The sequence below is a fragment of the Maylandia zebra genome, linkage group LG23, assembly GCF_041146795.1.
Source record: "Maylandia zebra isolate NMK-2024a linkage group LG23, Mzebra_GT3a, whole genome shotgun sequence".
NCBI lineage: Eukaryota > Metazoa > Chordata > Actinopteri > Cichliformes > Cichlidae > Maylandia > Maylandia zebra.
In genome coordinates this window covers 41,320,032-41,347,656 of record NC_135188.1, presented here as the reverse complement: position 1 = coordinate 41,347,656, position 27,625 = coordinate 41,320,032, and the positions used below count along the sequence as shown (strand labels likewise).

The 27,625-nt window shown below is 41.3% G+C and overlaps 2 protein-coding genes across 9 annotated transcripts in view; one reads left to right on the top strand and one right to left on the bottom strand.

The window, feature by feature from the left end:
* Positions 1-4,193, bottom strand: part of atp11a (ATPase phospholipid transporting 11A) — a 52,674-nt gene extending 48,481 nt beyond the window's left edge. For 6 of the 7 annotated variants that reach the window (XM_014412193.4, XM_024798673.2, XM_014412195.4 and 3 more), the window contains exon 1: positions 3,766-4,193. In XM_014412193.4, the coding sequence (XP_014267679.1) occupies positions 3,766-3,810 (45 nt within the window). In that variant the 5' untranslated portion in view covers positions 3,811-4,193. The remainder of the gene's footprint in view (positions 1-3,765) is intronic. The other variant, XM_014412197.4, reaches the window with a different exon arrangement.
* A 1,071-nt stretch (positions 4,194-5,264) lies between these two features.
* Positions 5,265-21,623, top strand: tubgcp3 (tubulin gamma complex component 3). 2 transcript variants are annotated; one of them, XM_004573615.6, is made up of 23 exons: positions 5,265-5,461; positions 6,521-6,628; positions 7,462-7,529; positions 8,111-8,188; positions 8,608-8,816; positions 10,519-10,697; positions 11,252-11,364; positions 12,517-12,642; positions 12,773-12,841; positions 12,929-13,061; positions 13,157-13,323; positions 15,220-15,330; positions 15,447-15,555; positions 16,302-16,491; positions 16,576-16,711; positions 16,804-16,872; positions 16,975-17,110; positions 17,289-17,377; positions 17,473-17,604; positions 17,703-17,843; positions 17,944-18,060; positions 18,173-18,267; positions 19,512-21,623. In XM_004573615.6, exons 1-23 carry the CDS (start codon positions 5,386-5,388, stop codon positions 19,576-19,578), a joined length of 2,718 nt encoding a protein of 905 aa, XP_004573672.1. In that variant the 5' UTR covers positions 5,265-5,385; the 3' UTR covers positions 19,579-21,623. The 2 variants fall into 2 exon arrangements, with proteins under 2 accessions (XP_004573672.1, XP_014267678.1); XM_014412192.4 differs by having other exon boundaries at positions 18,173-21,623.
* Positions 21,624-27,625: the final 6,002 nt, after the last annotated feature.

The window sequence follows — 27,625 nt, the reverse complement described above, 5'->3', positions numbered from 1 at the left end:
TAAAAATCACTTGGCTAAGCATGGGTTTTGTTAAAAGCACTGAAAAGCACATTTAAAAGATTTTTAACCCTTTTCCCAAACTGCGAGTTCCAAAGATGTCAACCCGATATGACGTCTGACTTTACTCAGCCTGTAAGCCAAAATAATCTTAGTTTGTCTTTTTTCTAGTCTTATATGGTTTGATTATTTAGGACAATACCTTCAAAAGGATGGTTAATGCTTTGAATGCCTACTAATATTATTTTAAAATATAGCAAGGTATTTATCCTTCAGAAGAACCAATAAAGTGGCTAGTGGGCAACTGTCAGGAAACTAGTGAGATCTCATTTCTGCTCCAGTTCTACATTTCAGTGTCCTGGTATTTGCAACTCTGCTGTTTTTCATTGTAACAGTAACAGTAACAGTCCAGTTCTGCTAAGATGCACTGAACTCTGTTTGCTAAGCAAACAAACATAGGCTGTCAAAATAACATTTCATTGTTCCTTAAGAAAAAGAAAGAAAATCACCTGCACAGTGTTAAATGATTATAATATTTGTATTGTGTCCACAAGAGGTCAAACCAATACAAACGTGCTGTGTGGGATGAATCAGTTGGAGCTGAGAACTCTCTGCCACCATTAAAGTTCAGTTATTAGCTAGTTTCAGCTGGCTTGGTATCATTTTCAGATAGTGAAAGTAAAGAGATGCTGTGCAACTCCTGTCCATTACATTTTCAGCATATGCTCCAGTGTATTACTAATGTGTGTTATTAACCTACTGTTGCAACCGTTATCTTGTCATTGACTCTTTATAACACAAGAAATTTATAAGGGGAGAAAAAGGGCAAATATTACAACTTAACACCATTTACGTTCAGCTGCTCTGCTGATATCTGTCTCTGTCCCTTTGCACCAGCAGCTGTGTCTGCTGTTGGGACGTTACACCCAATATACAGCATTATGGGTGATTTGCGTTGATAGACACAAAGTCACTGGATCTAAGTATTTAATTCTGGAGAAAACTTAACTTTGTATTTTGTGCCACTCCTGAGACAGAAAGCTGACCGTAGTGTTGTGCTTTTTCCTAACTCTTTTATAATTCTGTTATATAATCCAATTAAACAGTGCTTCTCCTGATATCTCCTAAAAAAAGACTTGAGGAGGAGCACTGAAGACAGGTTAGAAAATATATAAAACAGTACTTCTAAGAATTTCAGTGACTAAAATTAACTCAGGAAAAGAACAAAACAGGGTGAGCCACCTGTTTTGGAATAACTACACTGTATCTCAGAGCTCTTGGTGCTACCAGCATCACATTTGATTTTAAACTGGTCTAGACAGGACAGGCAGCCACTACATGAACAACTCTGCATGTTACACTTTTAAAGAGAGCTATACTGTAGGCTTATATGACATCATTTAGCTTTTACCTAATTTGAGGCGGCAGCGACTGACGAGACTGACTTTCACCACCACGATCCACACCCTGTTGCAGAGCAAAAGGTAACAAACAGGTACAAAGCAACCCCAGTTAAACCTGTTTATTTCATTTGTACTTTCCCTCTGCAAGCCTGTAGCATAACAGAGAAAGTTTTGGCACAATCGCAATAATAAAATTTACTGTGGCTTCTACTGACATCGCACAAGACGGATGGCACAGCTTTTTAAACACAAGGCGGTAGATTATCCACAGTACAGATATATTTTTCATCATGCGTCCACTCTAAACATTCCTCACACCACCTCATTTAAAGAAACAATGAGCCTTGACACAATATTTACTTTTTTTAGAACAAAGATGCACTGTACGTAACCCAATACTGTCAGTTGCACTCTGTTTGCACGAAAACATTGATGTATTTATAGAGTGAATAACGAAAATTTCAGTACATGCACAGCGGGCCTTTTAATGTTTCTGTGTGAAGCATCATAATTAACAAATTCACACAACCTCAATTCTGATCTTTGGCTGCTTTTTAAATGTTTACTGCACGTGTCGGCATGTTAACAGAAACACGCACTAACATTTAATGATGAAAATTCTCTCATAGTTCAGTTCAGTTTATTGTTGAGCTGTTGTGAAATCACAGGGATCCTTTATCAGGCTGTAAAATCTGTCACAGTTGTTACGTCTATTTGTGAAACAAATCTCAACGTGCCCAAAGCCCAGAGACTCAAAGGAGACTGGTTTCTGAATTACAGCCACAAACAAGTCTATACATGAAATACTTAGAAAACTCAGAAGATGAGAACATGACTAAGATACTAGGCATATTATTACTGTGTTTACATGTCATTATAAACACCTGAAAATTAAACCAATTGTCATATTTAAATACTCTACAAACATTTGTTATTAGTATGTTTTTAGCAGCCTGTTCGTACCACAGGCTCTTTACATCATAGCAGAAATAGTATAAAGCCTGAATTTACATTTAGCTTCACTTTACAGACTTGGTCACAGGGAGAATCCTTCATCTGACAAACAGATGGATGTTCCTGACCCTGATCTTAAGTATTCAGCAGCCTCTTTCCACCACAGCAGCAATGCAATCAATTTAGCCCTAACCCATTTACCTAAAGCATTTATCCAGACCAATTACAGCAGCAGACCTCATCAGCATCCCACATCCTACACCAGTCACCGGCTTCTCTCTTCATGCTTCTAGCTACATGGCTCCATTTCACCCTCCACACAGCAGGGAATTGTATTTAATCAGCTAGTTGCAACAGTTGGGAAGCAGTGCCTAAGCTTCAGCTGAGTACGGAGCTGGGGTATAAACCTCACTGGCTCTCATGTGAGCAGGGCTCGCACTGTCTGGATTATTGTCAAGCACATTACTGCCGAGCCTAATGTAACCCATATAGATGCTGCCCATCGATTTGACTAGCAGGGAGAAAACAAGTGGATTACATAATTCATGTTCCATTTTGTTCTACTGGGAGGTAGCATAATAAATGAGACTGAGTGGCAACGATGACATGAATGATAATAGCTGCCTGTCTGCATTTTTTGGCATGTTCTGCCATGAGCAGATAGGTAGTCACCCACCCACCACTTACCAATACTGTGAGGTGACTCAACCTTTCACTCATTCAAATCACACCGCGTTTGTTGTTTAAAGATGTCTGAACAGTATCTGCAAAAGTACTTGGAACAATTTTGTACATACCAAATAATATCTCTCTCACATTTCGACATATATATATATATATATATATATATATATATATATATATATATATATATATATATATATAGATACACAATGTTTTTCAGCACTAACAGATATGTGAGGAGCTTATTATTTAACACATGCTTCAACATAAATAGCTGATATATATTTAAAGAATATCAGTGAAAGATGCATTTTACATGTGCTTTCAAGATCAGAGTAGTGGGGATCTAGTGTCATTTGTGGAGCAATGAACTTTAAAAAAGTAACTTAAAACTGCCGAAATGTCATTGTTGAAGTTGAAATAAAGGGACGTGGGGAAAAAGTTAAAAAATATATAAGTTGATAAAGGTTAATTAGTCACACGATTTTTAAGTGTCGGGAAGTTTCCCAACCACTCTTCAGTGAGTTGCTTTCCACTCCCTTTATTGAAACCTAATCCTCTGAGAGCCGCTTCGTCGGAATTTTAAACCAACGGTGATAACAAAAAAGGTCACAGGTTTGATTTAAAATGGAAATATCTTTGGTTTGTAGGCAACTAGTCGCATGTGTTAATGTGAACATAAGGGTATTTAATTTTTAAAAAAAGAAAAAAGGAAAAACAAACTTACATATCGGCTGATAAGAGTACGCAGAGTGCTGAAATCCATCCCCATCCTGTTCCTCTTCCCTCTCCGGACACTTCTTCTGCTCTCTGTCTTTTTCTCCTCCAAAGGTTATTTTTACTGCGGGCGCTAGCTTCTTTTTAATTCTACTCCTCTGTCCATGACTTTCTCTTCTCCCCCGTCTTCTTCTTCCTGAATTGGAAAAAAAGGACTCGCTTCCAAACTCACCTACGGACCCCGCAACGGGCTTTAAACGGGGGAGTGTCTGTCTGTGCGTCTTCTACAGTTTGAAGACAGTTCACACGGGCAGCGAGCTGCTCCTCCTAAAAGACTAGAAGCCAAACTAATATCCAGCTCTCTCGCGCTCCCTCTTTCTCTCTCTCTCCCCCCTCTGCGCGTGTACTAATAATCTTCTTGTCTCGCGCCGCGGCCAAAAGAGATTTTCTTTCATCTACGTCACGTGGAGCCAGGTGGTGGCTCTGGCACCGGGGGTGAACGCATGCGCGCTCTAGTGTTTGTGAAGAGTAATTATTGATTGGGTGTTTCAGTTAACTGTGGGATATTTAGTATTTTTTTAACTTAAAAAAATAATAAAATAAAATAAAATAAAACAGACTGGTGCTATCCATAGATATGGTGCTGAAATCATTACAGAAAATGTCAGAAATACACATAACTTACACACAATCGCATTTATTTATTTATTCATTTGTTTGTTTATTACTTAGGTTAACTAAAGTTTTGTGATACAACAAATAAGGAATTTGAAAGGTAAAATTTATATTCCTTTTCCATCTCAAATCTCATCCACTTTTTCAAGCTCGGTTTAAAATGAGAAGAGATTTTCATAATATTTTAGACTCATTATTACAAGTTATTACTGCTGTCGTGACGCATCGGTTTGTAACAGGCAGGTCAGCGGGGTCAGAACAAAATAATTCATGGCACCACGTTTCAGGAGGGAAATATTTTCATCCACTTGTCCGCGCCCTGTTTCCTGGAGACGCTTTTCGGCGGGTTCTGTTGAAAGTCCGCCGTAAAAATAGAAATAATAACCACGGTTTCTTGTTTGAACCTTCAAAATAAAACCTACGTGATGGATTTTGGTTTAAACTGTAACAACTTTATTAATGATATGTCATAAATAGGCTTTTAGTTGTTTTGGTATTTTTGCCGTTCATTATTTATTTATTAATGGGACTGGTAGATAATTAAACATCCGGCATACATGTTGCACCTTTGGTCTTACCAGTCAAAAGGTTCTTTTTTACATTACAAGTTCCCCTTACATATTGATTTATCTGGTTATCTTGTCTTCCTCGTCTTTCTTGGCGTCGTATGTATTATCGTCTTGTTATTTTTTTGCGGAACAGTGCTTCTAGTTTTAATGTGTACATTATTTATTGAGCCTTCGTTAGTGTTGTGCAAGTTTTTAAAAGAAATAGGTAAGAACATGTATGCTTTTATTTTGAAGGCAAATGGCGCTGGTCGTTGTCAAATTCTTCCTAGCTTGCCTGAAGTTGTCAAAATGGCGTTGCTCGTAGTGGGGGATTTGAGTTAGTTCATATTATTCATTCACATTTATTCATTTATTGGGGAACACACTGCCCATTTGCCACGGAGAGCATGGCAACCCTGGATCAGAAATCGCCAAACGTCCTTCTCCAAAGCCTCTGCTGCAGAATCACGGGGAAAAGCGAAGGTACATCCGTTACTGCTAGCAAGCTTCGCGCTACTGCACTACTGTAGTAGTCAGGAACTGCCAAACCTAACCTCATTCAAAAAATCTATTTTTTGTTGTTTCGCGTCCTGTTATTAATCATACATGCTTCACACGAAGCAGTATGTGAGTGATTAACTTCCAGTGGCAAATTCGGCATTAATATTTCACATTAGACCGCTCTGATTTTTCTGTTTATTAAACGTTTTAAGCAGCGGGCGCCGACTCACCAGGTTTGTTTTGCAGACTGAATATTGTAGAAAACGGTTGAAGTTTTACTTAAATAACTGCTGCTCAGTCTTTCGGACAATTGCCGAATTGAAGATAGGATTTTATTAATTTCTTAAGGCCTTCGGGAGTAAACATGTCACTACAATGTCACATTTAAATTATTAAGAAAATATATTGATTTCTTTTTATGTGGCTATCGCTTTAGCTGTGAGGAAAAACGGGACGTAGCGGGGGCTCGGTTCGCGTATCTGTCAGCCAATTGGCTTGGCCAGATGCTGCACATCCAGCTGAACAGCTTCACGGTACTTCCACGAGTCGCTGTCTTACACCGTTACTTTTGCTCAAATAAAGTGCTTCGCCTTTCTCGGTTATCTTTTAGATTGCTAGCCACTTAGCTCTGTTTCTAATCTGTGTGGTAAATTGGATGCAGTTGCCTGGCTAGCTGCAGGCCCCTGTTGTAGATAGAGGCAGAAGCAGTGTTTTTTTTTGTTTTTGTTTTTTTAAGTCACTTTTGATCAAAGGCCCAAAACCTTTGTAGTTAGCAACTGCAATGAGAATTAGCTTTTAAAATATGTATCTAAAGTGTTAGTAACACTGTCCCATCATACATTATCCTTATTAAAGTAATGGCAAATCTGCACTCTCCTGGTCTGCAAGTTCATTTTGTTATATCCTGTTTGTGCTTTTGGAAAATAAGTAAAGTAATGATGTAACAGGGGAAAAAATCCCCCAGTCAACACGCTGTCATTTGTACATTCCTTCAAGCTGTTAGTCATGTCTTGATATTTGTTTTTTGTTTTGTTTTTTCAGCTGAAGTTGCCCACCAGTTCCAGTACGCAGTACGAGTCATTGGCAGTAACTATGCCCCTACTATTGAACGAGACGAGTTCCTGGTGTCAGAGAAGATAAAGAAAGAGCGTGAGTGGCATTTGGATTGATGCTTTCCTCCCTCCCTCTGTGAAAGCAAATCCATTATAATCCACTGTACATTACTTCATTTAGTCATTGTGACATCTGATCCCCTTATGTCAGAATGCCAGCTTTAATACATGTGCTGGAAAATCTTTATTCCACCATACTACAGAATCCTATTTGAATTAAATGGCAGCAAGGTCACACCATTAGTGGGAAAACATTGATCCAAGCTTTGCTGCAGACTGTGAAACCAAAATAGCACAGCACTTACTGTACAGCATTTATTTATCCCAGGTGGACTTATGAGAAGTTTTTGCTTAGTCTTTGTGTATTTTAATTGCAACATTGCCACAAAAGTGATAACTGGATATTTTATATTGGTTAATGATGTGAAACAGTCAGACATTTAAATGAAATTAATTTTGAGTGAGTTTGAGCATATGAAATAATGTATTCCAGTGACTGCTAAAGAAATAGCATTTGTCTTGCAGCTCTAAATGCCAGCAGTGACAGGGTGTACCAGAGCTGGAGGGTTGGTTGTCAATATGAGGGCAGTTATAAATACAAACACAGCATGCTTTATCTTGATGAGCAACTTTGGGCTTTCAGAAGGGCGCTGCAGTCTGCTGGCTTTCTCTTTGAACCTCCACAATACATTTCCTACTTTTCTTTGTCTCGGTCTGCAGTTTTAACAATATCCCATTTGTGGAGAGTTTCTTTTTGTTATTTAAAAACCTGTTTGGCACAGAACCATTTCCAACTTTGTTCATCTGTTAAATGAGCCATTCATGGAGGAGAAACGCCACCTAACACAGTCGGTCTTAATGCTCTTGCAGTGCTGAAGCAGCGGAGAGAAGCGGATGCAGCTCTGTTCTCGGAGCTGCACAGGAAACTTCAGACACAGGTTGGTATTTGGATTTCTCTCTGAAAGGTATTATTACCCACAGAGGTATTAAAGCTTTAATGGAACAATTTCCCACTTGACGCATGATACAGCCTGCTTGCATAAAACAGAGACCTGTTTAATTTGGTTCAGAGTAAGCCTCTGAAGGGCTGATAACACAGTACTGGTCATTAATTGTATATTAATTTATTTGTTTATTAATAAGTCTCACTAGTCGCCACAGTCACCCCTCCAGATAATAATACTGTTTTGTTTATTAAATGAAAGAGTCTTCCAAAGGGTGCTTTTTGTCCTGTCTCACTCTCCTCACCCCTGCTCAATCATGGCAGATGGTCGCCCCTCCCTGAGGTTGGTTCTGCTGGAGGTTTCTTCCTGTTAGAAGGGAGTTTTTCCTTCCCACTTTCACCTAGTGCTTGGCCATAAGGGGTTGTCTAATGTTGGGGTTTTCTCTGTATTGATTTTGGGTCTTTACCTTAAAACGCTTCGAGGTGACAGTTGTTGTGATTGGGCGCTATGTAAATGAGATCGAATTGAACTGATTTGAAGGTGGTATTTTTTTAATGTTGTTTTCCTGTTTGCAGGGTGTTCTAAAGCATCGCTGGTCAGTTCTCTACTTGTTGCTTAGCCTTTCTGAAGACCCCCGCAAACCATCCAGCAGGGTGGGGAACACACACACACACACACACACACACACACACACACACACACACACACACACACAAACACAAAATCTTTTAGATTAGAGTAGCTTTACATGAATCAGAGTTAAAAGTCATTCTTATATATCTTACATTTGCCTTGGGTCAACACCCCAGGTGAGGTTTCATCAGACTGGCTACCTCTTTACAAACAGATGATCTGAACTGCAGATGGTGGAAGCTTCAGTGCTTATAGCAACTTATGAGCCATGATGAATATATAAGGATATCCCCTCTCTGTGATATCATACAAAGCCAAGAGTAGAAAGAAAATTAAACTGAATGTTTAAAAGCTCGAGCTTTTGGATCATAGTGATTACGTGTGTATATGCACTGATACTTGATTCTGGAGACCTTCAATGTCTGATTGTACTTCCTAGGTTGGAAACTACGGGGCACTGTTTGCCCAAGCCCTCCCCAGGGACGCCCACTCCACCCCATTCTATTGCACCCGTCCGCAGAGCCTGGCCCTGAGCTATGGGGAGAGGAGCACCGGCCTGTCAGCTAGTGTCGGGACCAGTGGGATTTCAAGTCTAGGAGTTTACACACTGAACGGACCTACACCAACACCACAGCCACTGCTTGCAGGGTGAGCATCTTCATATCAGCTTGTTAAAACTTCAGCTTTCCATGTCAAAGCCACGTACCAGAGGTTTTAGGCAGCCCCGAAAAGCTCTGCAGTGAAGGGTTGTTTTTCTGATGTGTTTGTGTGAGAAGCCCTATGTCAGATACAAGAGGTATCATTTAGTAGCAGAAAGTGAACTTGCCTCTTTCCTCTCAGCTTGACCCCTTATAACACAGTTTAATGGCCATTTAGTCCCATTTTTTTTCTTATTAATAATGCAGTGGGCCTTTAGTAAACAATGATCATTGGGCTGTCTGGGTTCACCTTTGCGTCTTTAAAAGGCAATTTATCCTCTTGAAAACATCAAGTTTTCCCATGGCTCTGGACAACACACAGTGATAATTAAGTAACAGTACAAAGATGTGTGCTGGGATTGCTTTATTTAATGACTGTTCCAGTACTTTCCAAGGGATCAAAAAGTAACTGCTGAATTCCCAAAGAAATTCCAAATTTGAACTCAAATCTTGATTGTGAGATTTCTGTTCTTTGCTGTGATTGTCAGCCACATCATCCATTTTCTTCCACATCCAATTCAGGGTCTTGGGGAAGGTGGGACACTGTCCCGGTTGTGATTGGATGAGAGGCAGAGTACAGCCTAGACATGTCACCAGTATATTGCAGGGCTGAGGTCCCATTTATGCGTTATGCAAACAGTGAGCTCCATACCATTTATACGCACTTTATACTGTTTATAACGTTTCAACATCTCCCTTTATATAATCTGTGAGTCTGGCAGATTACGATTGCATAAAAAACTGACCGATTGCACACACGTGCTGCGGTTGCGGCGACACCAGCTTGAGGTTGCACAGAGGATGCTATATTCAGTTTAGCATGTTCACCCACCTACAGTGGATTTGAACCCAAGACCTTCTTACTCTGCAGTGCTAACCACTTCAACACAGTACATCCATCTAAGGCAATCCTGTATTCACTCGCATGACCTCTTATTTTGTCAATATTTGCATCCTGGCTGTTGCCACGTTGTGTTTTTTAGAATCAGTGTAATTTAATAGCTAACACTAGGAAGCTTAGTTAGGGAGCTGTAACCAGCGTATAGACACAAGGACCTGCTAATTAGTAATGGACTAATAATTTAATTTCACTCATCAAAACTGAAGCACAAACATTTTGGTCAGTTAATTGCATTTAAAATTCTTTAAAAGGCACCAACAGCACAGTTAAGAGCTTCAGTTCAGTCACTCCACTTATCTAAGGTGAGGTCCAGCAGACAGCAGCTGCTTACAGCTGGCTGTGGTTCCAAAACTGTCAGCAAAAACAGATGAAACGCCCTAGACTTTAAGCTAACCACACCCTTCTTAATGACTGGTTAGACTGAAAATGTTTTTGGAAGAAGGGTTTTGATGCTGTTAAGTTGGTTGTTTTAACATGTTTAACGAGGCTTTGAGGAATAGTTTGGCAAATGTGAGCCTTAAGTGGCCACTAAAGGAACTACAGTGGCCCATGCTGGTTTAGTTTTTCAGCCCTAGAAGGCGCCACTCGATCAGAACAGTATAACTGTTTCATTGAAAAGAGTATCAGTCTTTTGTAAACATGAACATGGCGTCATCCCTAATTATTATGACATTCAGTGCATAGTAAATGTATATACAAAAATCCAGAACGGCTCAGCCATAACTAAAGTAAATGTGCTGTTGTGTTTCAGCCAGCCACCTCAGCCTGCAGCTGGAGGCGGTCAGCCTCTGGGTTCACGGTTAGCCTGGACTTTGCCTGTAAGCTCCTCGCCCAGCTCCGCTATGGTTCCGCCCGCCGCTCGGCCACCCCTCGGGCCTCCGGTCCCCGCTGCCAGAGTAGTGCGTCCTCGCCGAGATGGTGACCCAGCCGGTGAGTGACATGTATACAGTGTGGGTTTCAGGTCTGCACGACCATGCCAAAAAAATAAAACCCTCCATGACATTCAGTGCATTTACTATGCACTGAATGTCAGTCTGCCCCAGGGCAGCTGTGGCTACAACTGTAGCTTGCCTCCACCAGTGTGTGAATGTGTGCGTGAATGGGTGGATGACTGGGTGTGTAAAGCGCTTTGGGGTCCCTATGGGGGACTAGTAAAAGCGCTATACAAATACAGGCCATTTACCATTTAATAACAAAAGTTAACTCTTTTTGACCTCCATACATTCTAAATACATAACATGTTGCATTCAGAGGAAGTATCCTGGAGCAGGCTCTGAGCAGATCTCTCTCAATTTATCACTCATAGCCAGACGTCCCCTTGTGTCTCCCATTGTTGTGTCATGTGTTGCATTATTCATTCAGTCTGTCCTGTTGTACATTTGAGTTTATCTGAGAAATCCATGTACCATGAGATCTTAAAGTTTCATTTTCATTTCTCACTTCCCCTCTAACACAATATAATCCTCCACATTCTGCGTGCGCAGGTGAGGTGAACGAGGCGGCGCTGGTGCGGGACATCCTTTACGTCTTCCAGGGAATTGACGGCAAGTTCATCAAGATGAGCGCGCAGGATAACTGCTACAAAATAGACAGCAAGGTACCCAAACTGGCGTCTAGCTTTGTAAAAGCTCTTAATAGACCAATCAGCTCAGCAGGGTACACACATTTCATAGAGTAATAATCATCACCATCCCACAGTGACTTGCAGCGGATCCAAGTCCTGGAGCTCCAGCTGCTCAAAGATCACTTTTCTTTATTAGGCATAATAGATGATATGAAATCAAGACTGTTTTTGTTGACTGAACTTTAGAACCAAGATTCAACAGATCAATATAAAGCTTTTTGGCTCTGAGTCACATCGATCTTCTCCCACTTTCTCTTTCCTATTTTTTTTTTTTTGTCTGTCCTGTCAGTTTATTTAATTCCCCCTCTCCTCCCCTTTTTGCCACATTATCGATGGGAAGGCCATAGATGGAACTTGTCCCATATTCTCACTCCGTGACGCTAAACTTAGACTTGTGTTCGATCTGCCGACACCGTCCACCTGATGGAGACGGAGCCACTGAGAGCACAGATATATTAGTCAAGGATGGAGATATTTTGGAGGCTGCTTTGGCCACTTAAGCTCTCTGTAAGGCTCCAGTGATAAAAGGTTTTTGTTAAGCAGATGAAAATTTAATGCGAACTTTTCAGCCCGGAAACAAGGTCGTCTGCTGCAAGACGGCCTTGTTAGTCATAGATGTGTTGCGTAAATTATAGTGAGCGATTTAATGAAAGTGGCTGATTAAGATTTTAATTATACCTTGATTATGTCTATAAACTCTGTGCTAGAGATTCCTTTCCATAGGCCTAATATTAAACTAATACTATAGTTTAAAAATAAGCTGAGAGTAAATATTCCAGTATTTGGATCACTGTCAGGGTCAAATCATGGCATGCATAATAGTTACTACATGGCATTAAAAATCACGCTGGCCCTTTTTGTCATACGCTTAACTAGAAGAACAATATGATAATGCAGTCGTCTTCCAAAGCCAGTGCTGCATCTCAGAATTTGCACTAAAATTTAATGGGTTCTACTTTTGCCCACTTTTCTACCAAGTTTAATGAAATACAGCTCGTGAGTTTTTGCCAAGTCCTGCTGATAAATTAGCAAACGGACATAGCTTTGCCTCCGCTCTGGTCTTGGTGGAAGAATAAACAAGCAGATGTTGTTATATGTGTTGTAATGTGTGCTCTGACTCACTAGGTGGTGCTGTGCAAGTCCCTCAGGGACACCAGCAGCAGACTGGCTGAACTTGGCTGGCTCCACAACAAAGTCAGGAAGTACACTGATGCCAGAAGCCTCGACCGGGCCTTTGGATTGGTTGGACAGGTATGTGAGTGCGTGTGCACATTTGCCATGTGAATTAATTGTTCACGTCAGTTTTATCACACAGTCCTCAACTAATGCTTACCTTTCTGTTTCTGTGTTTCTCCACCCACGACCTCTCCTCTCCACTCAGAGCTTCTGTGCCTCACTCCACCAGGAGCTTAAGGAGTACTACAGGCTGCTCTCTGTCCTCCACTCGCAGGTAAACAAAATTAGTGCTGACAATGAGGAAATGTGTAATGGAAAAATCAGCAGACGCTTGATCTAAGGTAATTTCTCTGTGCTGTAGCTGCAGGTGGAGGATGACCAGGGTGTGACCGTGTGCACAGAGAGCAGTCTGACCCTCAGGAGGCTGCTGGTCTGGATGTACGACCCTAAAGTCAGGCTCAAAACGCTCGCCGCCCTCGTCGACTTCTGCCAGGGTGTGTGGACGTGTGCTTGTTGGTTTTAATGTAGGTGGGTGAACATGCTAAACTGAATATAGCATTCTAAGTGTCCCCGCATTGTGTGTCATTAGGTCGTAAGGGTGGCGAGCTGGCTTCAGCAGTTCATGCCTACGGGAAAACGGGAGACCCACAGATGAGAGCGCTTGTTCAACACATCCTCAGCCTGGTGTCACACCCCATTCTCAACTTCCTCTACAGGTGGATATACGACGGGGAATTAGAAGACACCTACCACGAGGTACACATGCCTCTCTGATCTTTTCTGCGCAGTAATAAAAACCTCTTGTAATCAAAATAAATGCAGAGCAGTGCATCAAAATTCAATGAGAAAGATGAATGTCTTTACAGAGAATCTGAGAATTACAGCGCATGTTCTCTCTGACTGCTCTGATGTTTGACCCCAATGAGAGGGAACATTACAGAGAGAGGAGAGCCAGGACGGCCCCTTAAATGAGAACTGATGAGAGGAGTGTAATGGAGACCACAGTGATGAATGTGTCTCCTTTATTTCTCCCCGCCCTTTCTCTCTTTCTATTGCTCTCGCGCACACAGTATTTATGTGTCCAGCGCGGACCATTACCGAGCGCTTGGACTTTTGGTTTTAAGTGCTGTGTTTAAGAACACAGAGTTAGAAATTACTGGAGCTTTCAGGAGTGAAATTACCCAGGAGATCTCACACAGCCTGTGAAAACGCACTCTAAACAACAGCTGTAATTATGGCTGAAAGGCTTAAATAAATAAGGCACTGTAGGTTGTAACATTGCAGAACTCTCAGGCAATGAGCCAGTAAATGCTTATTCGCACTGTTTTCTCCTTTTAACTGCGCACATTTGACAGTGTGCAGTTATTAATAATCAAACTAGAATTAGGCCCAACTTTATTGCATCAGCCACATTGTGTTTTCAGAACAATACATATCATTTTTATTACCACTGAAAACTTGTCACTTTGAAGTTGGAGCGTAGTAGGACATTTTTCATTATTTCAGGCAAGTACGAGTCATTAAACAACAAACGATCAAGAATCAACTTAACTAACCAAGCATGGTATGAAGTAAATGTGTAGTTGGTGTAGCTGACATGGAGCTACACATCATTAGCATCACATAGCTTACCAATGCATGCACACAAACAGGTAGATCAAAATTTGGCACTTTTTTTTAATACAATTTTTTGCAGCATTTTTAAACCTTCATAACTTAATAATTACTTAAAAAACACTTAATCCAACTTAAGGCTTTAGAATTCAAAAAGGCTGTTTGCTTCTGCGTGTAGATCAGGCATTTAAATGTCATCCTTGTGGTTTTCATAGTGACACTGCTTGTGAAAGTCTTATTTCAGCCACACACAGCTTCATAACGATGAATTTAAAGTGAGCCTGACAGTTGATATCAGTTTTTAAAATGTATCCTTGTACACAGCCTTCAGCGCCCTCATTAGACGGCCAGTTGAGGCTGCTGTACTGACACTGAAGTAAATGGATAATTTAAGTGAATGTGACAAAGGATGGAAACCTCTGCAACGGTCTGGACACTGACTATAGACTTACTTGTTCAGTGACAAATGTTACATTAGACTCTGTTCAGCCAAGCGCCTCTTCCTGTCTGGATAAGTACAGTTAGTTCACATCCACTGGTCGTTCATGTGCATATCAGCTGCCATGCAGTCAGCTAAGTGTGCTGCTGCTACTCAGTGAAAGGAGTAGATGCAGGGAAAACTGTGCTCATATGGCTGTACTGGTCTTCAACTAAAAGCAGCTGAAGTTTGTCTAAAAAGTTGCTTGTTTTGTGGATGAAGGTGTCTCAATATTAGGTGACTAAGTCGGCAACATCTAGTAGAACTTCTGAGGGAATGGGAAAGGGCTTGTTTGCTGATGGAGGACAGTGAGGGCTAGTTGTAATGGGAAAAAATGTCAAATGCAACCACTGTGCTGGCTATAGAGAAATTAAAAGAAACGATTATGTAACGCAACCTCAGGCTATATCAATATCACTGGGAATGTGGGGTAGCGTATGTCAATATACCTTCAAAGTCAACATGCGTACCAGCGCCTATCTGATTGTTACACCGGATATTAAACCCAGCAGGCAAAATAAAACTGTTAAGTGTGTGTTTTTCTATGTGTGTGTTCATAGTTCTTTGTAGCATCAGATCCCAACGTGAAGACCGATCGTCTGTGGCACGACAAGTACTCCCTCAGGAAGTCGATGATCCCTTCGTTCATCACCATGGACCAGGCACGCAAGGTACGCGTGCCATCACAGATGTCTTCACTGGATGCCAGAGAGCATGCTTTTGTAGACGAGACTGTGAAATGACTGAAAAGGAGCTGCTATCTCCTCCCTTTCTCTTATCCCTTTAGGTTCTGCTGATCGGCAAATCCATCAACTTCCTGCATCAGGTTTGCCACGATAGAACGCCGCCAGGCAAAATCACGGCAGCGTCGAAATCTGCAGACACTCCAAAAGATGGTAAGCGTCTCAGGAAAGCAAATTCATAGATAATACTTCCATTTGTTTTGTTTCTGACAGCCCATAATGGGACATTAAGAAGAAAAACCAGTATGGTGAAGTTGTGAATAGAGGTTTGCTGGCTTTTTCAGAGTGCTGTGTTGGTTTAATTTTAGTGTTTTCATGAAATACGCTCATAACCAACTTGGAGCCTCCTTTTGTGTATATGTGTGTTCTGTCTTCATCGTATTGATTTCATTACACTGTATTGACGTTTGTTGTTTTTAGTGAACACTGGTCGATGCTCTTGGGCCTTGTCCTTCTCTCCTTTTGACTGGAGAGAAGAACTGGGTATACTCAGCTGTAGTCTATTGATTCTGTCTGTAGGACTTCATCTAACCAGTTTGATCTGTGGCTTTTAGAATATGAGCTGAAGGACGTTCTCTTTCTCTCTTATTGTCTAGTAGAACAGTTCAAAGACTTGGTTGACCCTGAATCCAAAGGAAAATAGGAGGGTTAGTCCAAAATTACAGCAAAAATCTAAACGCTTAGGAATAAATAATTGTAATAATTTGATAAATAAGGTACATTTTTTTAATCCATATTAATATTTGTCCATGAATCAGCAGTTTTGAACTCTAATATAAAAAAATTCTTTTAAAAATGTTTCATAAATTTTTTTCATCTTATATAAAAGACCGCCATTCATTAATGTGTAAAATGTAGCCAGCAGAGAAACTCCATTTGATACCTTCTTGCTCACGTAGCCGCAGAGCTGCTGTCTGACCTGGAGGGAGCGTTCCAGGAGAAGATCGACGCGGCCTACTTCGACACCAGCAAGTACCTGCTGGATGTCCTCAACCGTAACTACCTGTTGCTGGAGCACCTGCAGGCCATGAGGAGATACCTGCTGCTGGGCCAGGGAGACTTCATCAGACACCTTATGGACCTACTGAAGTATGGTTTTCCTTCCTGATCTATAACACTGATGATCAAGCTGCAAGTCCTAATTTTCTCATATGCTACATGTTTTAATCTCAGACCAGAGCTGGCCCGTCCTGCCACCACTTTATACCAACACAATCTGACTGGTATCTTGGAGACGGCAGTCAGGGCCACCAACGCTCAGTATGATAACGCTGAGATCCTCAAGAGGCTGGACGTACGCCTGCTAGAGGTAGCATCATCACCTGCTTGTTAGGAAGTAATTGAATTAATAATGAAGAATGATCCTTTTTCTCACTATGGCTCATCTTGTGTGGCCTCCAGGTGTCTCCTGGTGATACAGGTTGGGATGTTTTCAGTCTGGACTACCATGTTGATGGACCGATTTCAACGGTGACTACACACAGCCTCCTACATGTTCTGTTTATTTTATTTTTTTGCATGTGGAAGCTTGAAGATGTGAGTATTACCATTTGTCTGTGTGTATATTGTCAGGTGTTTACGAGGGAGTGCATGGGCCACTACCTGCGGGTGTTCAATTTCCTGTGGAGGGCCAAGAGGATGGAGTACACGCTGACTGACATCTGGAAGGGACAGATGTGTAACGCCAAGTTACTAAAAACCATGCCTGGTACTTAAACGCACACACATACTTAGTGGAGAACTCACTTGAAATTAACTCTCATCCTTCTTTCAGGTTTTTTGTACGTAATCTTTTGCAGCATTATGGCAAAATATATTTATATTTTGATAGCATGCCTACTTCCTGTTGTATAACATGACCCGCCCTTGTGCTCTTTACCCTGCAGAGTTGTCCGGCGTGCTGCATCAGTGTCACATCCTGGCCTCCGAGATGGTCCACTTCATCCACCAAATGCAGTACTACATCACCTTTGAGGTCAGGTCCATTAGCAGCAGCGCTGTTACTATCGCAGGCTGTAAAACCTCAGTAAACCGTATCAGTTACAGTAGTAAACTGTGATGTGTGCGCAGGTGTTGGAGTGCTCCTGGGACGAGCTGTGGAGCAAAGTGCGTCAGGCTCAGGACCTCGACCACATAATCGCTGCCCACGACGTCTTCCTAGACACCATTATTTCAAGATGCCTGCTGGACAATAACAGCAGGGTAACACACAAACACACAAGATTTCTGTGTTCTGTTAGTCATTCCTCTGTTTCCCTGTTTTGCATACCCCTAATGAAACTCTGTTATTGTATCTCCAGTCTCTTTTGAACCAGCTGAGGGCCATATTTGACCAAATCATTGAATTTCAAAGCGCCCAGGACTCCCTCTACCGCTCAGCGCTGGAGGAACTCAGCCTCAGGTTGCAGTATGAGGAGAAGAGGCGGCAGAGAGAGGAGGAGGTAAGTAATGAAAGGGAAGAGAGGTATATTTGTTGTTTTGGCTGGAGATGGATGCATAGTGAGTGATGCTATGTCATCTGTTTCTTGCGTCGTCTTTCAGGGTCAGTGGGGAGTGACGGCCGAGCAGGAAGCAGAGGAAAAGAAGAGGATTCAAGAGTTCCAGGAAACCATACCAAAGATGCGCTCACAGCTCCGGATCCTAACACACTTCTATCAGGTACCAGCTCGAGCCACCACCTAAAGCTGCTGCTCGTCATGAACTGTATTCAGTGGAATCAGCCATTGCAATTCATTTCACTTTTTTCCTTCCCTTCATCTCTCCCTCTCAGAGCATCGTCCAACAGTTCCTGGTGTTGCTGATGACCAGTTCCGATGAGAGCCTGCGCTTCCTCAGCTTCAGACTGGACTTCAATGAGCACTACAGGTTTGACTTTAAAGACTCCAAAACCAAAATGACCTATATCAAAGTTTATTCCATTAAGTTGGTGTCCTTTGAAACTGTAATTATTACCGTTCTAATACTTAGTAGGTCCATTTATAAATTTTACTTAAATCTGTGACTGTAATCTAAAATTATGCGCATTGTTCTTGCATAAAAATGCAGAAAATCATGCATCATGTGATGTTGCAAATATTTGATGACTCCTGCATTTTCCGAGAAGTGGTTAATTTGTTCGAGGCTTTAGCATTTTGAGTGTGCAGATGGACTCTAAATGGAAATAACTGATGTGACTTACAGTAGCCAGGTCTCAGTGGATATGAATCGCATGTCAGGATATGACCTAATCGGCCTAATGCGTCTGAGGCTGCATCCACAGTATGTAGCCAGTGGGGGAAATAATCTGGAAATAACAATAATAATAATCTTTTTTCAAAGATGTGAACAATCTCTACTTTTTATGGTAGTTTCATTTTAATGTAGAGGCATTACTCACATTACATTAAAGTTATACATTGATTTGAATGTCAACTACCAGTGTAGTTGGTACAGAGGTTCATTGGGTTCTTCTTACCCTTAGCAGAAAAACAGCCCCACAGCATAATATTTCCACCTCCGTGGTTGACTGTGGGGATGGTGTTCTTTGGGTTACACTCAGCATTTCTCTTCCTCCAAACACAGTCGGTCGAGTTCATGCATCAGAGGTCTATTTTGGTGTCATCTGACCACAGAATTTTCTCTCAAACCTTTTCTGAATCCTTTGGATGTTCACTGGCAAACTTAAGACGGGCCTGTGCATGTGCCTTTATGATCAGGGAGGACCTTGAGCGTTCCATTGAAATTACCACATGGTGGGTTACCAGTGGTGTTCTTGCTGAGTGTTGGCTCACCTGCCTTCAGATCACTAACAGGCTCCTGTCATGTAGTTTATGCTTGATCCACCACCTTTCTCATGATCACCCTCAGTTCAGGAGGCGAGATCTTGCGTGGAGCTTAAGAGTGCAATTGATGGTCATTTTATATTTCTTTTTTTCTAACAGTGATTTATTTATTTGCTAAGGGAAATGGTTTCTTTCATGATATCACTGCTAACATATCTATAGTTTACAGAGAAAATATTAGATCATCTGGGGGGTTTTGTGTGTGTGTGTGTGTGTGTGTGTGTGTGTGTGTGTGTGTGTGTGTGTGTGTGTGTGTGTGTGTGTGTAATCAACTCCTTTCCTCTTCAGGGCCAGAGAGCCAAGGCTGCGCGCCTCAATTGGTGCCACCAGAGGGCGACGACTGTCAAATATCTGATCCTGCAACAGCAGCATTGGATGCTTCCCACATTGGAGTGCAGGGTATGACATCACTGACACGGGCTGAACAGCTGACTTCAGGCGCTTCATGTCGAGGTGATGATGTCATGCCTTGGAGGAGCGATCCAGGAAACGCAAAAAGCATTCTGGGATTGCTGGACCAGCGGCAGTTGCCAAGTAATGACATCAAAGCAGACGGCTTCAATGAAATCAGCTGAGCGGGATCAAAAAAGGAAGCAAGTCCAGCGCTCGAATTCCAGTGAGAATTCTTCAAATTCTAAAATGAACTTTGGGAAAACTGGAGGAGGAGGTAACGAACGCTGCTGTCCGACTGAGCTCCCCACCACACCGGGTCACAGCGGGCCACCTTCCATGGCATGCCTTACTCATGAGAAAACAACAACAAACCTTTGTTCCTCTTGGCAGGGTTCCCAAATCTAGTCCCAACACACATAATGTATGTACATAGTGTTTATGCAAAAATGTCTGTACCTGTTTCTGCATCTGTACACAGCGACACCTGTTGCTCTCCGAGCTCTCACTACGGTTCAGCCGATACAGCCGATATTCATAACACTGTCAGTTTTGTGCTCTTTGCTTCTCAACAAGAGTGTTTCTGCAGGCGTCGGAGCATTAAAACTGACAGGCGAATCGAATATTAAAGAAGTGTGATCAGAGTTGGCACACCCGTTTATCGGCCTAACCCTAGTGTTCCAATCTCTCCTACTTACAGTGCAGGGTGTTTCTTTTTTGTTTTGTTTTTTTAAAGTGTCAGCTTGACCACACATCACACACAGACTGTTGCACTTGCAGGCAGAATGTGTTCATACAGACTACTTTATTTATTAAGGATCAACATTAGTTTCATTTTACCCGGTTTCTTCTGTAAATAATCAGATTACCTGAGTATCAGCCGATGGAAAGACTGTTAAGGGTTGATTTAGATCATATGCAAGTGTGGGTTTCACTTTATTTCTCTCCTTAGTTTTGTGTTTTTGTGTCCGTACGAAAGAGATGCATCATCTTAAGGAACACAATCTTCGCAGCAACCACAACAACCTCACTCCTCCTCACTGAGAAAACCACAGGAAATATAAAACGCTCTGATTTCTGAGTTTCTTTAAGAAGAGAGTGTAAATAATAATTTGTTTATAAATGTCAGCTTGGTCTGTTTTATTTTCTGAGGCTTTTCTGATTTTATAAAGATAAGAGTTCTGTTTAATAGTCTATTAAAGTGAGGTGTGCCTCATATGAGAAAAAGTATTGTAGCATTGATTCAGGCTGGAAATGTGTCAGTTATTAGTTTTCAAATCTCAGAAAGTCCTCCTCGTGTTCATAACCTTTGAGTTTTTGTTAATAAGGAGGAAAAGCTTTGAAAAAACATTTAAGTCCAAAGCGGTGAATTATCAGTCAGATTTGTGCAGTGAGGTGAAAGTTTTGACATTTGCAGATAAAGGCTCACTAACGGCCCAAATTACAGTCACTGTCAAATCCCTTATTAGCCCCGCCCTCATTAGCGTTTAATTATACATTCAAATAATAAGTACTTTAACATCTGTTAGTAGTGGGTTTTTTGGTTGTGTTGTTTGTTTGTTTTTTTTATATTAAGTTGTGTTTTGAAGCAGTGTTGCTGACTGAAAAATATTTCACAGGGAAAATATGTACTTCTGCTGATTTATACTCCAATTTTGGTAAACTGTCAGTATTTGTGACAGCCTCTGAGAAGCTCTGGCCCCTCTGTGTGAACGTGTGCGATAGTCAAGTTTGATTTTCGATGTGTGGTTTGTTTGTTTTTTTTTATTTTCAGTGAAACACATGGGTGCTGCTTATGGTCTGAAGACCACTTAAATGCTTTGGGACAATGAATTCCTTCAAATAGACATAAAAAGATGAAGTATCACTCTAAAGCTGAACCTGGTCAGCGGTTATGGGCTGTATGTTTCTGTCTATGTTGTATAGCACATAATGTATAGTTAAAAAAAAAAACAAAAAAGGGATACAAACTGTCCCGCTTTTTCTTTAATAAATTTGCTTTTATATCAATGTGTGGTGGCTTTCTACTTTGGTGGACGTGGTGCTATGCAGCTTTGCGTCTGGGCTGGATTTGTTTGAACTTGCTGCCACCTTCTGGGGATGAGTCAAAAAGGATCGACCTTGTCTAGGTAAACATTCCAGAAGAATATGCTTCGCCTGATTAGGCATCCTTCTTACTTACTCTAGGCCTCGCCTTCATTTTACCTGGGAAAATCTTCTCTAAAGTATAGAAAATAATATTTTAAAGGCCATGTTGTACTAACACCAGACCAGCTTTTCTCTTTGAAGCCAAATCACTGCAGAGCTCTGTTTCATCAAATAAGACATGACCAGCCCTAAAAACCCTTTGATTTTTTTTTTAAAATTAATTTTGGGTTTATGTGATTGTGTTGTGATGCATTGCCATTTTTCTCAGGTGTATAACTAATAAAGTGGCTAACCATAGTTTTACCTATTATAGCTACTGACAACAGGTGTGCATAAAAAAGTGCTTACATAACTGACTAAAACATAAAGGTTTTTGTTTCCACATATAGTAAGCACAGTTAACGTTTCCACCAATCGGAGGACGAGAGGTGACGGTATTGCCCAATCACAGGCATCAAAGAGTTTCTGTCACGAGTGTGTTTAAGTTCAGTACCAAGGACAGCGACACAGTCTTGCTATATAAACAGTGGAACAACACGTTTATTAAAATGACCCAGAAGTGTGTTATGGAACTGTCATTGCAGATAATTCATGCAGGAGACCGAGAAGCCTCCTGGATTAAGCTTGAAGCCAAAGAGAACAAAGAATAAGCAACCTGCTAACCAAAAGTATAGTCCCCAAGTCGCAACGATTACCGTCAGCTTTATTTTTCTACCCGTTTCTATTCTTATTCTGTGGGATAAGGGAGCACACTGAGGTCTTGTAGTATCTTCAATATTGGATAAAGAAGCCCATAAATAGAAGATGTCTTAAGGAGTGAGACGCAGCGAGAAAAGTGCACTCCAGTAAAAGCTCCACTGAGCATGACCTTTTTCAGACTTCTCGAATAATAAAAATAAGAACTGCAATTTTTATTCAGTTTATTAGAATGTAAATAAACTCGTATGCTTTATTAAAGAAGAATTCCGAATAATGATCCTCAGTGTAGAGTGAAGGCTTTGAATATCTCATCAACTACAGTGCATAATATCAAAGAGTCCAAAGACTTGGAGAAATCTCTGTGTGCAAGGAACAAGGCCAAAGATCAGTATCAGTTACTGTGATCTTCAGGCCCTCAGGCAGCATTATCACAGAAATCCCTGCATGGGCTCAGGAACACTTGCAGAAATCACCATCTGTGAATATATCTATGTATATATATATATATGTATAGATATATATATTAGGGGTGCAACGATATTCGTATCGATATTGAACCGTTCGATACAGTGCTTTCGGTTCGGTACGCATATGTATCGAACAATACAAAATTTTTAATTTATTTTATCAACTTTCCTTCTGACGATGCTGTCTGTGTTGAGCGCTCAGTGAATCTGCGTTCGACTACTCCGCCTAGGCTCGACAGTGCAGCCTAGGCGGAGTAGTCGAACGCAGATTCACTGAGCGCTCAACACAGACAGCATGGTCAGAAGGAAGAGCGCAGGGCAAGCTAGCGAGACAGAAGTGGACCTCCCCACCCTCATTCAGATCTGGCGTTTGGAATTATTTTGGTTTTCATGTGACGTATGACCCTGAAGGTAAGCGAGTCATGGACTAAAGTAAAACAGTATGTTTGCCATGCAATGCTCAATTACATGGGTGGGAGCTAGTGTGTTAGCGCAGTTAGCTCGTTAACATGTTGGCCATCTAGCCCCATGCACGGGGCAATCGGCGGTAGCTCGTTAATGGAGATTTGCCGTGTTGTGGCGTTAAGGTCATTTCAACGAGATTAACCTGAAAGCACTAGTGGGAACACAACGAATATGACTCCACATTTATGCAGACATCATCCTAGTGCAAAGACAAGTGGAAGCAGAAAAAAAACAAGCAAGCATGCTACTAACTTTAGCCGAGTCATTTAGACAGCTGTTAGCACATGATTCTCCTTATGTGTTTAATATGCTGCTGAGAATATAACCCAGAAGAAGCGGATAGTATAGCTTTTATTTTGGAAAGAGCCATTTCTCTGTAATAAACTCTCTTTTCCAAAGATGAGTGATTCCTCAATCAGATACAGGGCTCGCAATATCGCTAGCCCGACGTCCCGGGGCTAGCGATCTTTTCAGTCGGGCTACCAAAATCTATCTCTTCCCTGCCCGTCGGGCTATTGTAGGAAAAATATATGTCAATGCTTTTGCATTCTTTCAGAAATGTAGCTGGGTAATTATGTCATTGGCATCGGTGAGCCACTGTCAATATGTGACATATTGAAGTCGTGTTTGAATTTGCGCTTGTTTTTTTGCTTTCACTTTGCAATCCTGTGAACTGTGTATAGAGAGCGACAGCACTGATCTGTGAGTGATGATAATTTGTGCACCAATTCCTCTGACATCGTCTTATTAATTGTTAGCTCACTATGCAAACATGACAAGTGAAATCTCCCGCAGCTTACACATGTGAGAGGTTGATCGCGCAGAGAATCGCTGAGCTTATGTGAGTGCGCGTGTAAAAGCAGCAGGATATATATTTGACTACGATGACCTGGATGACTGAGAACCTTCACAGACAGATATATATTTTAGTTCTGCTGAGCCAAATAAGACAGGTCAGGGTGAAGAAGTGACAGCCAAAGAAAAGCTTACCACAAAACGGAGAAGTTATGACAAATCAGACTATAAGGCAAAAAGAAAGTGCAGCTTTATGGTTTTATGGACAAAAGAATTTCTGTGGCTGCAAAATGACGAGCTAAATAACCAGGGCTGCACATAAGTGGTCCGCAGGTGCGCATTCGCTGTCAAAATAAAAAACACGCACAAGGGTTAGGGTTAAATTTAAAAACTGTACTTTTGAGTTAAAATATATATTTATAATTTTAATAAATGACAAATTAAAAAGGCATGAACATTTTTTTTGTATCGAAAAAATATCGAACCGTGACACCAAAGTATCGAACCGAACCGAACCGTGAATTTTGTGTATCGTTGCACCCCTAATATATATATATATATATATATATATTCAAATGCGGTTTGTGTTTGAAAAGGGCCTCAGTTGAGATGGCTTTTAGTTCAGCAGGCAGCATGTTTCAGAGGCAGCAACTCTGAGCTCCCCCATTAGGTTTAGTTCTAAATTTGTGAACAGCTAAGAGACTTTTACCTGCAGATGAAATTTAGTCCAAAAGGACAATGAAGTGGTTTTCGTTGTCTCACCCATGTAATAAGCTCACTTTATGTTTTAGAACAAACTATGCAAAAGCTGAACCACTAGAGGGAGGAACAGCTTCTCTTTTCCAGCTCTGTGTGGCTTCAGTTTCTCTGAGCGTGCCCGTGTGCGAGATCTGATTACTTCAGCTGCTCTTTATTAAGAAATTAAATGTCCTACCTTTTCTGTGGGACAGATTGAAAAAAAAAAAAAAGATCCCTCTTCCCGAGATCCTGTTACACACAGTGTCCATGTGGCCTCTTTCTATTTGTCTGCTTTCCTTTTTTTCTTCTTCTGAAAAACCAATTCTTTCCACGAGTCACTTGCTCAGACAGTTGCTGGAATGCTCTGTATACTTGTGTGTCAATACCTGTTTTCTTGTCCAGAGCGCTCTCTCGTCAGCCCTTTATAAAAACAGCCTCTCATATTTGCAGATAACACTTTGAAGAAATTGTCAATTTGGGAAGCGGGAGCACAGAGAGGCAGAGAGGCTTGACTGCTGAGCTGGAACAGACAGATCTGCATTCTTTTTTTCTTCTCTTCTTTCCTTTTCTGTGCTCCTTCCTCTCTACATGTCTGTATTGGTTATAACTAAGCCCACAGATGTGTTTGTCAGCCCCGGTCTATGACATCGAAATGGTTTCTGATCATTCCAAACATTTCTCCCAGTATTCCCAAGGCCCCTCATGTCATTTTTTCCTCAGAAAAGAAAGCTTTTCATTGCTGACCTTTTTATTGAGAAAGCCCTCCCTGAAAAACTGGCCTGGTTTTGGTTCATTCTTTGTGCACTGGTGTTTTTAAAGCAAATACATTTTCACTTTCACAGTTTTAGAAAAACTGTTCAGTGTTGGTACCTAATACAGGACCAATTCACAATTGTATTTGTGAGTTTATTTGCATGCTGTGTTTTTCAAACCTGTGTATCCTCACATCTGTCTATGTGCAGTGAACCTTCTCTAATACCTGTCACATAGATCCAGCTGGCCCAACAGTCACGTCTGTACTTTAAGCAGCCGCAGGGCTCACAGTCACTCAGACGTGATGGTCAGATCTTCCACGGATGCACTGAAGTCGTGTGTTTAGTAGAATCTCTCCTTTCACATTTTTAACAGCCTTTTAAAGGCTGATTGAATTTCATTGTTGATGATGATGATGTTCTTCAATGCTGGTTAGGCCTGACTGAAATATTGGACATGCTGCTACTTCATTGTTTTATCACAAATACACTGCTCAGAAAATAACATAAAATAAAATAAAGGAACGCTTTGAAACATCTCAGTGGGAAAAAAGTCATGCTGAATATCTATTCTGATATAAACTGGGAATGAAAGGATGCCACATTGTTTGATAGAAATGAAAATGATCAACCTACAGAGGGCTGAATCAAAACACACTGAAAAACAGAGTGAAAACATGCAGCAGGCTAGTCCATTTTCACTGGTGGTCCTGCCAATTCTGGTATTCTATGATGAATCCCAGTCGGGCTCCACAGTGCCAGGCAGTGAGCGTAGGGACAACTAGAGGCCCTCAGTCCACCCTCATGAAGTCTGCTACTGATTGTTTGGTCAGAGACATCCACGTCCTGCTGGAGGTCATTTTGTAGCTCTAGCAGTTCTCATCATGTTCCTCCTTGCACAAAGAAGCAGATACCAGTCAGCTGATGGGTTAAGGGTCTTATACAGCCCTTCCATGGAGACACAGCAAACTTTCAGGCAATGGCACATATTGATCCACCATCCCAGTTGGACTACCTGTGCAACCTCTGTAGGTGGTTACCAGTAGTGACACTGATACTAGCCAAATGCAAAACTACTGAAAAAAAAACAGTCAGAAAAGATGAGGAGAGAAAACATTTTAGTAGCTTCCAGATGTAAAAATCATTGCTGTTTTAGGGGTTCTAGGGGTTCTAGGGGTAGGGGTTTTCCCTTCTAGTGCACCTGCTTTTAGCTTCATTAACACCAAAGCAGCTGAAACTGATGAACAACTTGAATTGATGCTGTATTGTGTGTTAAAAAAAACATAGCTGGATTGTTACTAATGTTTACAGTGCTCTCAGCACTGTCTGCAGCAGGTGTAGGAGAGTAGCATCACAGCTGAGCACATGATGGTGCAAGGTCAACCTGTGTCTACATGGAAAAATGTCAGAGACTTTGTAAAGCACATGGCTGGTATAATGAATTATACACATGGAGAATATCAGCAGTGTGTGCCTCACCTTTCACTCTGTTAGAGCTGGGATAGGCTCCAGCTCTATGGATGGATAGTTTGCATTGCCTGCCATGCACAGATAGTATTGGAAAGCAGTTGAAAGTGAAAGTTGCTTTTCATTCTTCTTATTTGATCTGACTGATACATTTCTACTAATTATAATGTTGTGTTTAGATATTTGCTCCAGTTTCTGTTTAACATCAACCTACAACTTCAAAGTTGATAGATAATAGTGGGACAGTTAGTTCAATCTGGGGTCCAGTTTTCACTAAATAACGGATACACGAGGACAGCATGTAACGCCCCTTCCATTTCCGCAGAGGAATTAAACTCAGTTTGACCTGCGGAAACAAAGCATATTGTCGTGTCCCATCATGCACAAGGCTCGCTGCAAGTGCATGAATGCGATCTGAAGAATAGTCTGCCAGCCGTTCTTTTCCCTCCGTGCTCCTCATTATTTCCTCTGTGAATGTCAT